Consider the following 15,856-nt stretch of genomic DNA (forward strand, 5'->3'; position numbering starts at 1 on the left):
TTCGATCTTTGATTAAAGAGGCTATGAGACCTCAGTTTGGCTTCAGTTGGACGTGAATGCGATCTTTTGAAACGAAATCATTCTGGTCTGTAGTTAACATGAAAAATGCAAAAAAAAATAGCAAACCATGTACATAAAAGACGGCGACCCAATAGAATCCGGATAATTTGTTATTATCAAAGTTCTTGCGAAACCAATAGTAGCATAGCTATTGCTGTGCATCTATTAAAAACACTTAATGGTGCCAAAAGCTAGCGCAAAACATAATTCGGCAAAATATGTGTATAATATATATAATATATAATATCAAAAACCCTATAGGATGATGCATTCTGAATAATTATCAATATAAATTATCAAGGAACCGGCAAAAATTTTAATTTGGTAGGAATTGGAAAAAGAACAAAGTCCACTTTTGAGTGTGGCAAAAAAAATGTCAGCAGTTTATTACTCTGTCCTTACGGAAAACAAACAAAATAGTTCAAATAGGCATATTTGGTGCCGTTATTGCAAAAATTCATAATATTGAAAATTATGACAAGCATTTTCGCCAAAAAGTGTGGATCAAACAAATCATCATGCTGTTTCTATCTTTAAGTGCGAAATCAAGAGCACTTTTGTCGATGAAACATATTTTAGCAAAAGTGAAAAATATTTGAGCAAAAATTACGGAACAATTAACAAAAACTCCCAAAATCAATTGAATAATCACAAAACTTCAATCTCGATATCTCCTTGGAAAAAATGAGATTCGAACAGTTCTTTGCTTCAGTTCTTATTTTATTCGCTGGACGGGTGTTATAAAGATAAGGGTTTTCTTGTCAAAGCAACTCAAATTTCTACCAAATTTGGGGAAACAGTTAGTGTCAAGTTGTTAAGATCTTTTTTTGTTTTCATCTTAAATGAAGAGAGAAATGTAAATGAGAAGCCTGAGTGTCTGCTTGACCAGTTTGGCATTTCAATTGATTTTGTAAATTATTTATGAAATAGGCGATATATTTGATATAACATTTTTGTTCACATCAATTAACTCATCATTTTCTTAACCTTGTGCAGTTTGAAAAACAAATAACTTCACTTGTTTTCAAAAAAATTCCTCTCTGACCATTGCATGCTAGTGTGTGACTTGTGTTTTAGTTTTTCGTATCCAATTTTTTTGAATGATCGATCCTCGTGTTGATCGAGCTAAGAAAAATTTTTTAAAAACTTTTCGTAATAATAATATTTGCTTTGTTGAAGCTTTTTGCAATTTGTTTCTTAGTACTGTTGTTGATGGCTTTGAGATTAAATAGGGATCTTGCAAGGCGATGTATCGATTTGCAAGTTTTTTCCCAAATTTTTGCAAGATCTTACAAAATGTCCATTTGTCTCAAAGACTCATGCTAGATTATAACTCTTAGCAAAAAAATTTTCTAGAGACATAATCTGATACGTCGTTTCTGCTCTATTTAAGGCAGGTAGAGACTAATTTTTATTGATTCTCACATCATAGATGCTTTTACTGATTTAATTTTCTTTTAAGCCGAGGTTGTTATTGTTGCATGTATTATGCAAGATGACCGTTTGCCTCCCCAGAACTTGCAAGACAAACTAATTTGCAAGAGTCTTGCATGATTTTGGAACATAGTCATCCACTATCAACGATGGTGTAAACATAGCAAAATCAATATTAGCTATAAAACTCAAATTTTAACAAGAAAGTTAAAAAAAGTATTGTTAAGTCTTTTTTATCCAATCACATGAAAATCATCTCCCATGAACCGAGAAACAAAATTGCTAATTTGACATATGTGTACATGCAATCAGTTATGCAGTTAAGGGAGCCCACGCATTACTACAATTCTACAATTTTTAGATTTGGGTGTGGTCGACATCCCATAACATACAAAGGCCACGATTGGAACTACTGGCTGGCTGACCCCCAGCAGGTACAGAAACAGAAAGAGAAAGAGAAAAAAGCGGATGAAGACTCTATGGACTCTGATGACCTGCCCAGCATTGGAGGGTACTACGAAAAATGCAAACAACATTGTGACTGTATCGTCAAAGTCTACTACGGTGAACCGTTAAAAAGTTACGGAAAATTTATGAAGAAATATCACTTACCATTGAGTCGTAGAGTCAAAACTGCTATGTACAAAAGACCTCCCAAAAATTTAAGTTTGGGACAGAAGCCTAGTGGTAGTTATCGAGGTCGGAGCTCTGCTTACAGAGGATCTAGAGGTCACGCCCGAGGCACTAAAGGTCGCAGAGGTACAAAATTGGGAGCAGGTCGGCGGGGTCCGAGTCGAGATCAAAGCGTCTCTTCGTTCACGTCAGATGACGGAACTGCATCGCCATATCCAACTCCGAAACAAGGAGCTCCGTCAATACGAAGAACACAAGCACGAGATCCGTCAACATATCACGAGGCCGAAGCAATTGACAACGTCTCGTCTGCAAACCGTCCTGGGTCTCAACCTTCAATGAATCGACCCAAGATGCAGAAATCCTCTTTGAGATCCCACCCAAGCGGGCCAAATCGCGGTACTCGGTTAACTGCAGAGCAGGGCGAGGTTTCCGACAAGAATTACAGCACAGGTTTAAGTTCAGCCCAAACTTCAGAACTTGACGGGGAACATTTTGAACCTGAAACGAGTGAGGCAGAAATAAGCCCAAAGCAATCTGGGAAACCTTCTCGCTACCAGACTGAAGCTGAATTTGATCCTGGTTGTGCTAAAAATAATAATGCTATGGTTTCGAAAGGAGGTTTGAGTGCTTCTAAGAGCGGAACCAGAGAGTCTAGTCGAATGAATTCAACCGATTACAACAATAATAGTTTGATTAATATCCAAAACGCAGACAATGAACCTTCAAGAGGTGGAGGAACGCAAAACTCAAGGCCAGATAGCAATTTGTCATTGCAAAGTGGAACGCAAGAGTCGAAATCTAAAGTGAGTTCAAGTGAAGATAGATTACAGGCTCCGAAAGCCTTGAAATCAAACAAAAGACCAACGCCAGTACCAGCCAGTACGATGGCTACGAGCTCTCCTGGTGGTACTGAAAGGTTAACAGTTCGGGAGAAGTATGACGTTGAGACAAAATCAGTGGTGAGGTCTCACAAGAACCCAGATGGAACTATAGAACAGACGGTTGAGAAACATTCAAAACATCCGAAGGTAAATCTGGTTATCACAACTTGTTGATACAATTATCACCGATTGTAATGACCTAGTTTATCGAGAAAGTTTGGTAGCGGATTTTTTAGCGCACCTGTACGTTAAGCGTCTAGAGTCTAATTATTTGGTCTAATTAGCAAATATCTCATTCCAGTTGTAGCATGGCTTTTTCAATGACATTTTGCTTCTAAACTGAAGGTTAAGCAGTGCAAAACTATCGTTTCCATAAAGAACCATTAGTAGATAGTTCAATTTATTTTCGCGGTACATTTTCTTTTCTTTTTGAATTAACAAAGCAGATTATTTTAGTGTTACACAAATTCTCGATCAAATCTGAAGTTGAAGCTGTTAATCAAAATTTATTGGGCTGTAATTTGGTCCTTTCTGCTTTTTCACCTGTAACTTTCTTAATTAAAGGTATCGGAAGTGATAACACAAAGTGCTCTTGATGATGATGACATTGAGAATATTGCCAAGGAATCATTCAAAGGCAACTCTGCCACGCCCAGTGACGATGGGTCCAAACATCGCACAATCAAAAAGACAACAGACAGAGTCAGCATATCATCAACAGTGTCCCATTCAAAGGCCCCCAGCAAATCTTCGTATGGAAAACTGAAATCAGCCGACGGGTCTGAACAGCTACAGCCACTCTCTGGACGTTCTAGTGGAGCATCTTCTCAACGCCCAACCAAACAAGCCTTAAGTCAAAGCGCAGAAGTACAAGGTTCTAAAATCAAACAAAGTTCCAGTCAACTTTCTCTTCCTGATATTGAGGGCTCCGATGCCAAAGGTACAAGGCCAAAATCTCAAGGCTCATCTGTGCATAAGAATAGCAACGACAAGTTGCCCACTGTCGGCTCGCAAAATAAATCAGCTAGTGGAGCATCTTCGGCTACTAGCGCTCCTTCAATTTCACGTGTTAATTCTAAGCTATCTGCGGCATCCTCCGCTGAGAAACGTTCATCTGACCGACTAGGTAGCCAGTACCATTCGAGGAGCGATAATGCAACCACCACAAAAGCCAGTATAGTTCTTGCTCAGAGTCAAGTACCTTCAAAGAGTCAAGCACCATCTACAAGTCAATTACCTTCTAAAGTTTCGACAACCTCAAAGAGTCCTGGCCTGTCCCAAAATCGAGGAACAGTTCAACCCACGGGAACAGGTTCCCAATCCCAGTCTAGGAGCCTGACGGGTTCGAGGGCTAAAAGTCAAGCTGGATCTCGAGCGCAGAGCCAGGCATTGTCTGCAAGTCAACCTGGATCTCGCGCAAAAAGTCAGACGAGCTCTAGACCTCAAACTGGTGCTGGATCAACTGCTTTATCAACCGTTCAGGGGTCAACTCTGTCACGCAACCAAACACAAATGTCTAGAACTCCAAGCCTAGGAACATCTGGTCCAAAATCTGGATCCAGAACCTTGACCCAGCCATTATCAAGTGACATTAAGGCTTCAACAGCATCAAAGACCCGCACCCGACCAATGCCTGATAGCCAAATGGGTTCTTCAGTTGGACAAAGCAAAAGTGGATCAAAAACTGGAAGTCGGCCTGGATCACAAGCGTCCGGAAGCAAGTCTGGTTCTCAGAAGCAGAGTCAAGCAGAATCAACTGGTAGGTCTGGATCAAGTCCAACGGTGCGTCAAATGTCGGAAGTTACATTATCAAACAAACAAAGTTCACCAAAACAAGAATCTGAACTCGATGGTAAAATAGGAAAATCAAACGTTTCCCAAGATGCTTCCAAATCAAGAAGTAAAACACCTTCAAACGCCGCAGGTTCTAAGTCTCAACAAGGATCAGTCCGTAGTGGAGGAAAATCGACGGCTATGAATAGCAAACAACAGCCCGGCTCGTCAATTTCAGCAAGCAAAGTAGCCACTCAGGCCACAGGAACCACCAGTGAACATCCAAAGATCAGCCTCAGTCATGTAACTCTTGGCGACACAGATAAAACAAGTTCAAATCAAGTTACTGGAACAGAAGCAACAGCTGGACCGACTTCAGATATTGCGCCTGCAGAAAGTTCCGCCATTGATCCTCGAGGCTCGGCATCCCAGAATGTCTCGGGTGCTTCCGAGAGTCAAGATCAACCACCTGGACAAAGTGAAGACGACCCTGAAAAGGCAAACGATACTCAGGGTAAATCAAGTAAACTTGACTTGAATAAATCTGGAACTGCAACAGAATCTTTTGCTAGTAAAAATAGCCAGCAATCGACCATAGCCGAGCTCGAAGATGGGGACAATTCAAAGATAGATTACGAACAATCCAAAAATGAGACTACAATGTTATCAACTAAAGGCGCCCAAAATGGAACCAGTGTCAAAGATAGCCAGATACCGGGCAGCCAAACGGAAAGCCCCCGACAGGGCAGTCTAGTTACTGGAACTCACATGGGCGAACGTGAGACTGACGGGGAACCCGGATCTCAAGCAAAGCAGAGTAGTTTAGTCACTGGAACCCATATGGGCGAACGTGAAACTGACGGGGAACCCGGATCTCAGGCAAAGCAGAGTAGTTTAGTCACTGGAACCCATATGGGCGAACGTGAAACTGACGGAGAACCCGGATCTCAGGCAAAGCAGAGTAGTTTAGTTACTGGAACCCATATGGGCGAACGTGAAACAGATGGAGCTCCTCAAAACGAACAGGATGCCGATGCTGGTGATGAAATCATTGACGAAGCTGAAGGTGATGATGAATCAACAGTGACCTTGAGTGACGACGGTAAAAATGACCAAAAAAAGAAAAAGAAATCAGCCACTTGATTCGTTTGTGAACTCATTATGTTTTAAGGACTACGGCTCAAGTATGAGACAATGTTCATTTTTATTCAGGCGTTAAAAGAGTTAAAACTGTAGACATATTCTTCAGAAGTAACTATTTCGATACAATCGAAGCTATCTATAATAGTATCAGCTAATCAGCTAACAATTTGTTAGCTATCTTTAGTGAGTATGAATAATTACCTTGATAAAAAGTAGGATAATGAGCATATATTGATAGATATACAAAATGAAAATCATATCTGTGTAATGCCATTTATGTACTGAAAGTTTTGTTAGCTAATTGAAGTGTTTTGCGTTCAAAATGTTGAGAGAGGGACAGCATAAGGATATAAACATATCACAAGGGATTGAACTCTAAATAACACCTTGGTCGAATTGGAGCATTTAAGAGGCGAGTGAAATTATTCGGATTATTAATTGGTTTTTGTTGTTATAGTTTTAATTCATTTGGGAGAACATTTCAATTTGGATTTCACTTTTTTACACTCACTTTTCGGCAAAACATTCCGAAAAAAAGAATATCATTTCTGCAATTCCAAAATGCAGATTAATTTGTAAATTTTTTGAGCGAAATCCGAGTGTAACAACTTTGCCAGAATTAAGAGAGTCGATTTCGACTTTGAAAAGTAAGTCAAATCCGCGATTAAAAAACTTTTATTTGACTTTTAAGTGGAAAGGAAATCCGAAACGTCATTATTTTTTATTGACATTAAAGAATTTCCTTCAGTTGGTTTAGATCACTCGTAAACGTAATCCGTGGTTGAAAGACCAAAAATTTGTAAATATTTAAAATCATTCCTCAATGTTATGTTTAAAGGACGTGACCACTGTATACTACAGGCAAATCCTATGATTAATCTGTGTAGAAATTGAAACTTAAGAAATACAGGAAAACGAAAGTTAAAGTAAATTGAACTAACCTTTAAATTTTCTCGATGGACCGTATAAACCAAAACCGAAGTTAAACGAAAGAGAAATATAGTTTTTTGTACAGATCAAGATTAGAGTTATGATTTCATTCTCTCAAACCACGTTGGTACCAAATTTAAAACAATGATATTATTCGGACCTGATAATCTTAGTAAACGAAACACCTTAAACGTATACTAAAATTACTATTCAAAGATTTAGGCATGAACAAATGACCTGGAACGCATTTTTTGGACCTTACATAATACGTACGGATATTAAAAAAACACTAGAAATCAGGCCACATTCAGGGCCCGTAAAAGGTATTTTCTCAAACGAATAGGCTAAATTAAGCCCGCAGGGCTCAATTATCTCAAGTTATGAAATGATAAGCTAGTATAAATAGGGCTCATTTTTGAGCCCTTTTCTGAACCCAATTTCTTGATTCTAAATCACTTGCTTGTTATACAGTCTTCGTTATTTTTAGCGGTAATAGTCTTTCCTTAGTTCGATTTTTCTAACTTAGGATTATTCGATAGAGTCAGTGTAGACTCAGAGATCGAATAGACAAATAGAAGATAGTTAGGAGACTTGTTGTAGAATACACTTAGTTTGATTCTAGCTTTGATTTAGTTAGGAATAAGGTCTGTGGTAACTTTGCAATCTTTAATTTATAAGTCTAGGGATTTCCTAAGTTAAAGTTTGGCTTTAATTCAAAGCATAACATAGCTACTTAGTAAAATAGGTGGTTTTACAGAGATCAACGACTATTAGATTAAGTTAAGATATACCGGGACTTGGACAGCAAGGGAGGTACTGCAGACACCTTCAAGACGAAAGTTTCTAAGTGTATCAATCGCCGCGCTACTTTGGAGACTGAATAAGTGAAGCCACTGTGAGGGTAGGGTTGCTTGCTCCTGGAAGACTTGCCGAGTGAGACTAACCCAAATAGTATGGATGGGTGAACCAAGTAGACACTTAACACGGCCTGCAGTGACCCCGAAGTACCTGATGGGCAATAGATCTTGCGTTCTTTTTTCAAGTGGTTAATACTCGTCTGGTTGGGTTGTGGAGTGAACTACGACAAACTTCGCTTCATCTTCAGTTTTAGTAAGCTTTAGGGTCACAGATTGATCTCTTAGTATAACTTACTTGCATTGAGTATACTTCTCAATCATAGCACCCTATTTTATAATTGTTTTTCTTTTTCCATACACTTAGCTCATAGTTGAGGCTAGAGAACTCTGAATCCAACTATTTAAGTTAGTCCAACTATTTCTTTTTCCATACACTTAGCTCATAGTTGAGGCTAGAGAACTCTGAATCCAACTCATTACTATTTTAAAAAATAGTGCTGCCTCCGATCTGAATCTTAGGAGTAATAGAAGGGCCTGGTATAACCCTCACTGTTATATAGGATAATAGGCTTGCGAAACTACCACTACTCTAGTTCTCTGTTTCTTTTTGAATATTCAAGTATCTCTAAATTGTTGGCATTTGATTAGGGAATTTGTCCACCCGTTTTTCAAATTCTACAATCTGACAGACTTTTCCGTAAGAGGCCTGCAACCATTTTGTATTTGTTTCACAAGTTTGACTAGCCAATAAACTAGCCATAGATGCATCAAACTAACCATTTAACAAGATTTATTGTCAATTTAAGATTAATACTTCAAAATTCACATGTGAGATAAACAACTGGTGGATTTTTATGTAAAAAAAAAAAATTCTAAAATCATTTGCCAGAAAGTTCGCAAATAAACTGGCCAATAAAGTAGCAGTAAATCCATTGATAATTATTTTTAATTAATTCGTTTGATGCCTTCATTTTTTCAATTAAATTCATCCACACGCTCATTGCGTTAATGAGTATTTAGATTTACTAAAAGTAGCCACAAAAGATAAAAAAAAATTAGAACAGGATTCAATTGACTGAAGTAAATCAGTAAATTGGAAACAAAACTAAAAGTGCCTAAGTGGTCATTTGACTTGATTAATCGTTAAAATGAAGTCAAAACAAAATGAGATAAAGAGCTCAACAAAACTCAAAAATGAGTTATAATGGTGCTTTGAAATCAAAAGGAAAGATAAAATGTAAACCCTCTCGTTTTCTGGTGCTTCAACAGTTCTGTTGAGCTCCTCACAGGCGCCGATGAATGATTTGGCGATATCGCTATAGAAAGGACGGGGTGTTCTACAATTACAGTAAAATCTCATAAAAGCGTCTAAAAAACATCTGCTTTTGGATCAGGGAACTCCTCTAAGTGAACTGCAATTGTCACCACACATGTCATGTGGAGATTGGGGCACAGAAAACTTTGAAATTCGAATTTGAAACATTGCTGGAAAGTGAGTCTGAAGAATTAGAAAAAAGTTATTGTTAAAAGCTATTCGAAGTCCAATTACATATTGATATTGCTGTATGGAGACATTTGTGGTTTCCGTTTGCTAATTCAGCTGATTTCGGTGAGCATGTTCCTTCCGCTAGCAAGCGAGTATTTTTGCCTTTTGCGTGAAAGATAATTGGAATTATGACCAAATCCGACTGCAACTGTGCGAACGTAAGACCATCCATCTTAAGACCTTACAACCTGTGTCCTCAAGAACTGGATTTAAGCTGCTTGCAGTTTTGAATCGCAGTGCGGAAAAATTGACCTTAGTCAACTTCAAAAGATAATTTTGGAAACACTCAACTCCTGAATGATTTAATGCCTATCCATTGATCGGAATTCCAATTGATTTTGATAAATGAGAGTGAAAACAGTTGCATTAGTTAAGTGTATGTACTCTAAGTTAAGAAACAATTTAGGACAAATACATTTTTCAGATGTTTTGAATTTTGTTTCGATACCGGTATATTGTATGCTGTTTGTCCACTTTTTCTAGATGACTTTTCATCAAGTAGAAGCTTGATACTTTGCAGACATTTTGTTGAATTCAACTGACTCAAGACGACGATTTATATGCTCGGTGATTCGTTGGAATATGAAGCCACTGGTGAAATGAAGTCAATACATGAATTTCATCCCGCCTAATTGAAAATTTTTTTTTCTGTTTGCACACAATCCACTCACGTATATCATGGCACATTGATCTGCTTAACGGAAAAGTCTTTGCATTTGCCGATAAGAATTTAAGCTAAAAATAAGCTTGTCGTTGATTGGCGATGATATCAGTGGTTCGAAAATAAGCAACTGCGTCAATGGCTCTTACCAATACGTCTCAAAACATTATTCTATGCAATTTGTCATTGTTGGTTTTGTTGTTTTTCGTTACAGAAGCAAGTCAGGTCCTTTCTCTTGAACAAAAGTGTCAAAATTTGTATTTTTTATTTGACAGTTTTGTCAATCAAAGTCATAATTCTATATTTCATGAGTTCAACATTTTTTGAAAATCAAAATCATTAGTTTGAATTTTCCCGTCATAACAATCTCTAAGACTGACAACTAAACGGTTGAACCCTTATAAGCCGTGCCAGGAGCACGTGTTAAAAGCACTGTAACTTTGCAACACCAAGTCATATTGTTGATTTTAAAAATTTAATTCAATAGTTGGTAAATGGATGACTTTTTCACTGCACTCCCATATCTGTCGCCATCTCTACACCCCATCTCAGTCGCCAATGTAGAATTTTGAATTCAGCTAAGGTGGTTCGGCGGCCTTAGCCTCAAAATTCCAACAAGTTTTGAAAACAATTCCTAAGTATTGTTTTTCACTAAGTTAGCCCTCTAGGCGACTTTAATTCTCTTAAAGACCTTCTGCCCTAACTAACTTTTAAAGAAAAACGGGCACAATTCTATACCTGGAAAAAGTTAACTAACACCAGCTAACTTCTAGTACTTATGCCTACTGAGAAAATTATATCAAAAACACGCCAAAATCTAACTACGAACTCTCTGTCTTACCAACAGAAAGGAGAGACTTCACTTACAAAATTAAATTGAAAAGAAGATCTGAAAATCTACAAAAATCAAGCGGTAAATATATACTCCGCAAAAGTAAATAATAGAGATATAATCAAGTTCGATTTCTTTTAATAAACTAATCTTATGCAAAAAAGACCCATAAATTCACTTGATTAAAAGCATTTCATACCATTTTTAGAATATGACCCCTATTTCGGTTCTAGAAATCTAAGTTTCATAAGACTTTCAAAACCTGTTGATATGAGACCAAGTCAAAACTGCCATTAGTTAGCAAGATCAATCTTTGCTGGATAAAACGCCTACAAAATCCTAACTTAGTTAGCCATTATAAATTGATTCTAATTCATGGCAAAATTTCTGAGAAATAACACAAGGTTAGTACTTTTGCTATGTTTTCCTAAATCCCCTAAGATAGCTTAAGTTAGAAATTCCATTTCTATGCCACCCTCTCGGATTTAACTATTCTCCTGAATAATTATAATTAAAAAAATCTAAAAGCATTATATTAATAAAAATAATGTTTTAGCGAGTCTTTGGTCCCATTATCATCGTTTGTCGCATACAGAAGTTCAGTAAGTTTCCTCGAGTTTCTCACTCGTTGATCTCTGCAAATTTCTTTTATTTCGCACAACCTCGGCAATTGTGTACCTCCTGGCCACATCGGTTGCAGATTACCCGAGCTCTTGACTGGGACTGCTGGTCACCTACTATCACCTCCTGTCCCCTGATCAGGTGCTCGATTGCCCGCCGCATCTTTTGCGGGTTCAAGTGTACTTCATCCATCTCGGTTTGCGTTGCCATTTCTCTGGTCGCGTGCACACCCACTGTTGCTGTGGTACTCCAACAATCATCATCATCATCATTGTCGTCGTTGGTTGCGGGAATGTTCAACCTCAAGTCTAATGACTTGCCCACAATAACAGCAAGACCTACGTATGTCTGTCGACTCAACTCTTTGGTGATCTCCCCATCGAGCAGTAATTCTGTAAAAATCCAGCTAGCCAATCTATCCAGTTCTGCCTCTAGGGCCAAGGGGTTGTCACGTGCACAAGTCTGATACGCTATGTCTGCCCAGTTCATGAGTGTTTCTCCCTGACGCTGCCTGATATTGTGCATGGAGATTGACATGGTTTTGAGGATGTTTGTCTATAACATTTAATAGCCTGCTCAACAGAAGACTTCGTCCAAGAGTACGGAGGAAAGAAAGTCTTGAATTTTCTTCTTTAAATTAAAAAAACTATTGAGAGCTATCTTCTGTATCAAATTTTCTGCGGTTCTCAATTTTGTGAAATTTTATTTGAAAAAATCTCATCCAAAAAAAACGATGATTATATAACAAACAGTTGATTTTAAAAAGAAATTGAGTCGATAAAAACTATTCCACAAACGTTCATAACAAAAGCGGTCAACGATTCGCCCTTTGGATAACCGTGCCCGGACGTCTATTGTTTTTTGGGGCAGTCAATCAATTATATCAATCGAGGACTGATATAAACAGGGAATCTAGGCTTTTGCTACGACGAAACACTCTATTATTCAACTGGTAATTAATGAAAATTAAAACAGTTAACAACAAAACTCATCGCTACGAGAGGTCTTAAACAGTAAAAGAGCTTGTGAAAATTAATTTAAACACCTCACGAACTGTTCACAAAGTTCTGAAACTTCATCAGCGAAACTTTAATAACCTGTAGTCCCTACCAAATTTTTATGAATCCCATCTTTGTCGCCAACGTAGAATTTAAAACTCAGCTAAGGTGGTTCGGCGGCCTTAGCCTCTAAATTCCAACAAGTTTTGAAAATAATTCCTAAGTATTGTTTTTCTCTAATTAGCCCTGTAGGCGACTTTAATTCTCTGAAAGACCTTCTGCCCTAACTAACTTATAAAGAAAAACGGGCACAATTCTATACTTAGAAAAAGTTAACTTACACCAGCAAACTTCTAGTACTTATGCCTACTGAGAAAATTATATCAAAAACACGCCGAAATCTAACTACCAACTTTCTGTCTTACCAACAGAAAGGAGAGACTTCACTTACAAAATTAAATTGAAAAGAAGCTCTGAAAATCTACAAAAATCAAGCGGTATATATACTCCGCAAATGTAAATAATGGAGATATAATCAAGTCCGATTTCTTTTATTAAACTAATCTTATGCGAAAAAGTCAAAACTGCCATCACTTATCAAGATCAATCTTTGCTGAATAAAACGCCTACAAACTCCTAACTTAGTTAGCCATTATAATTTGATTCTAATTCAAGTCGAAACGTCTGAGATATAACACAAGGTTAGTAGTACCTTTGCTATATTTTCTTAAGTTTTCTTAAATCCCCTAAGTTAGCTTAAGTTAGAAATTCCATTTCTACACTCAAAAGAAGACCTGTGAAGCAAATCTCACAAAAGTTTTAACTGTTGTCAACGATCAAGGGTAGCCCAGGCATATCGTGACAAAGGAAATATAAACAAGGGTCTTTTTGAAACACCATCAACACTGGCGTTAGTGAAACACGCTGATTATCTTGGGTAAAGGGTAGCCCAGGCATATCGTGACAAAGGAAATATAAATCAAGGGTCTTTTTGAAACACTAGCAACACTGGCGTTAGTGAAACACGCTGATTATCTTGGCTCTCTGACGTCTGGCCACAGCGCCACACTTTCAATAATAACTGAAGGCAGAACACCGCGTATAGGCAGCTTCTAATTGATCGAGATCTCGCCTTATTCAACTACAAAATATTGCTTATTTAAATTATCACCTCTGGTCTTTCAAACCTTTATTTTTTGAGAACGTATAGTGTCTTATATTTTGGCATAAAAAATTGGCTACGGGGCTTAATATAGAGCAAGAAGTTTCCGCTTAGTGGTAAAAACTGCGTCAAAAATAAACTGATTGAAATTAAAGATTATTTACATTTTTACAAATTGATCACGCTATTTTACAGCTTATACATGTCACACTTCTAAACACTCAAATATAGCAACGCACATTCCATGAATTTATTTTTTATTTGAATTGTGTATAATAATGTGTTCAGTACTTCTTATATTTAAACAATGAGTCACAGCAGAGTTAGTACCTGTTAAATCAAAAAAACTGCGCACGGCAAAGTTACGAAACTGACCAAAGTTAAGTCAACAAAAAATCACAAAATCTTCGTGACTTTTAACAATCAAACGATTTCATTACTAACTTAAACGAATTGTTCGATTTTTTTTGCCTTAAACGCAGTTGTTAACGAGTGAATGTGATTCAATTAAGCTATTCTTCTGTTTTGAATGTTAGTCGTGACAAGTCATAGTGTCAGTTAGGTAGACATCTAAACTTTAACGCAAATGATCTATTGATTCCGTTGTTTTTTTCTTTAAATTTTTTCAGGCAGTTCAATTATCAATTCTTCAGTTTTCTCATGGGTGAAAAATAATATATTTTCAAGTCTTCTAACATTAATATTCAGTTGTGAGTTTTCTGGGTGCATAAATTTCTAGAAGCCTCTAATTTCGGAAGGGATCATCATCTTTAGTTGTCAAGCTGGCACAGCAATGCGACTCCCCTTTCGATCCAGTGTTCTGGCAGTTTGTCCGTTGGGAGACGCATCTCCATGACGAAGTTGGTGGAGTGTCCAGTCGTGGAGAGAACTCCCCTCCTCTCACTCGTCTTGTACACTGGGGCCTCATAGATCGATTTCTCCTCCATTTCCTCCTTCTTCAGAGGCACCAGTTGAATCTTAACAGTTGTAATTGTCAATTATCACAATAAATGATATCAAAAATACAACAGTGCTCGATCAAAAAAAAATCACACACCCATTCTTGTTTTGCGCATTATTTTTACGCATATTTATCGGAGCGACATTATTATTACGTCATTTTTAGGTGGCAAGTGTCCAGCTTGCTGTTTTTGAGTGAATTTGGCGTTTCGGTAACAATAGTGATAATAGCTTGTCACCAATTTTCACTTTGCGTCACTTTCAATCATGGTCAAAAATGGTCAAGAAAATCAAAGACAAAAGAGCCAAAAAAGAATGAAATTTGTCACCTGTATTCATCAATAAACGTAAACCATATCCATGATTTTGAGCATTCAGTTAACACCTAAAAACTTTATTGCTCGAATTTAATTAGTAATTACTTCAGACCCAATTCAGAGACTTAATTGTTCTTGTGAGCAATGATATGGGTAGTTGCAAAACAGCTAATTATCTTCCTAATCAACTACTAGCATTACCACGGAAATTCCCGAAATTGATCAACAATTAGGCGTTCTTTCATTTCGATCTAGTTGACAAGTTGTTAACTGTCTTGGTTAGTAATCGTGGAAAAAGGTGACAAGTGGACAATTGTGGCTAAGAAGGTGGAAAAAGTGACCATCTTGTCATTTTTGTCCACGCAAGTCCACAAACAGGAATCGTGAAAAACTGTAAAAATATATTAACTTGAAGCAAATTTGAACTAAATACACTGCTGTCACAAATGTTTACGCAAGCTTATAACCCTTAGCTTAAAACATGGCCGTGAAAAATAATGAAATTTTTTCAATAGTCACAACAGACTTAGGATTACAATAAAAAGCAATGGATAAAGTTTCAACACCTCAGGAAGCCAATTAATAATGAGACTAAGTCATGAGCCCACCAAAAAAAAACAAATTCATAAAGAAGCCAAAACTTCAAACAATTTTACGACATGACACTATTCAGGGCACTATAATTACAAAAAGTTACCAGCAAGAATAGTAAACCATCAGTTTCTTTTCATCTTAACATCAACGAGTCTTCATTATAAAAGGACTACTAAGACATTACAACAAAAAGAAACCCAAAAACTGAACAGTATAGATATCTCGAAAATTTAATGGAAAAAAAGGTCGAAGCAATCTGTCACAACATATAATCCAGCGCAAAAAATGATGGAATCAACAGGAGTAATTGAGGCTGCTAATGAGTGAGGCTGAGTTCATGGTGATGAAATCAAAAGCAAAAAGGAGACAGATGAAAAAAGTCTTTTTTTTAATTCACGTCCAGGGAAGCAATTGAGACCTATCGTCATGGATTATATGGCGTAAAACAACC

The 15,856-nt window shown here is 37.3% G+C and overlaps 2 protein-coding genes across 3 annotated transcripts in view; one reads left to right on the plus strand and one right to left on the minus strand.

The window, feature by feature from the left end:
* Positions 1-6,171, plus strand: part of LOC142341260 (uncharacterized) — an 81,707-nt gene extending 75,536 nt beyond the window's left edge. Inside the window, exons 19-20 of the mRNA XM_075392179.1 lie at positions 1,856-3,158; positions 3,576-6,171. Of these exons, the coding sequence (XP_075248294.1) occupies positions 1,856-3,158; positions 3,576-5,927 (3,655 nt within the window). The 3' untranslated portion in view covers positions 5,928-6,171. The remainder of the gene's footprint in view (positions 1-1,855; positions 3,159-3,575) is intronic.
* Positions 6,172-13,662: 7,491 nt separating this feature from the next.
* The window catches only part of LOC142341562 (dynein axonemal heavy chain 7-like), a 34,895-nt gene continuing 32,701 nt past the window's right edge, over positions 13,663-15,856 (minus strand). For both annotated transcript variants that reach the window (XM_075392590.1, XM_075392589.1), the window contains one exon: positions 13,663-14,511. In XM_075392590.1, coding sequence (XP_075248705.1) covers positions 14,305-14,511 — 207 coding nt within the window. In that variant the 3' untranslated portion in view covers positions 13,663-14,304. The remainder of the gene's footprint in view (positions 14,512-15,856) is intronic.

The sequence above is a fragment of the Convolutriloba macropyga genome, chromosome 6 (assembly GCF_964194025.1).
Source record: "Convolutriloba macropyga chromosome 6, txConMacr16.3, whole genome shotgun sequence".
Classification (NCBI taxonomy): Eukaryota; Metazoa; Xenacoelomorpha; order Acoela; family Convolutidae; genus Convolutriloba; species Convolutriloba macropyga.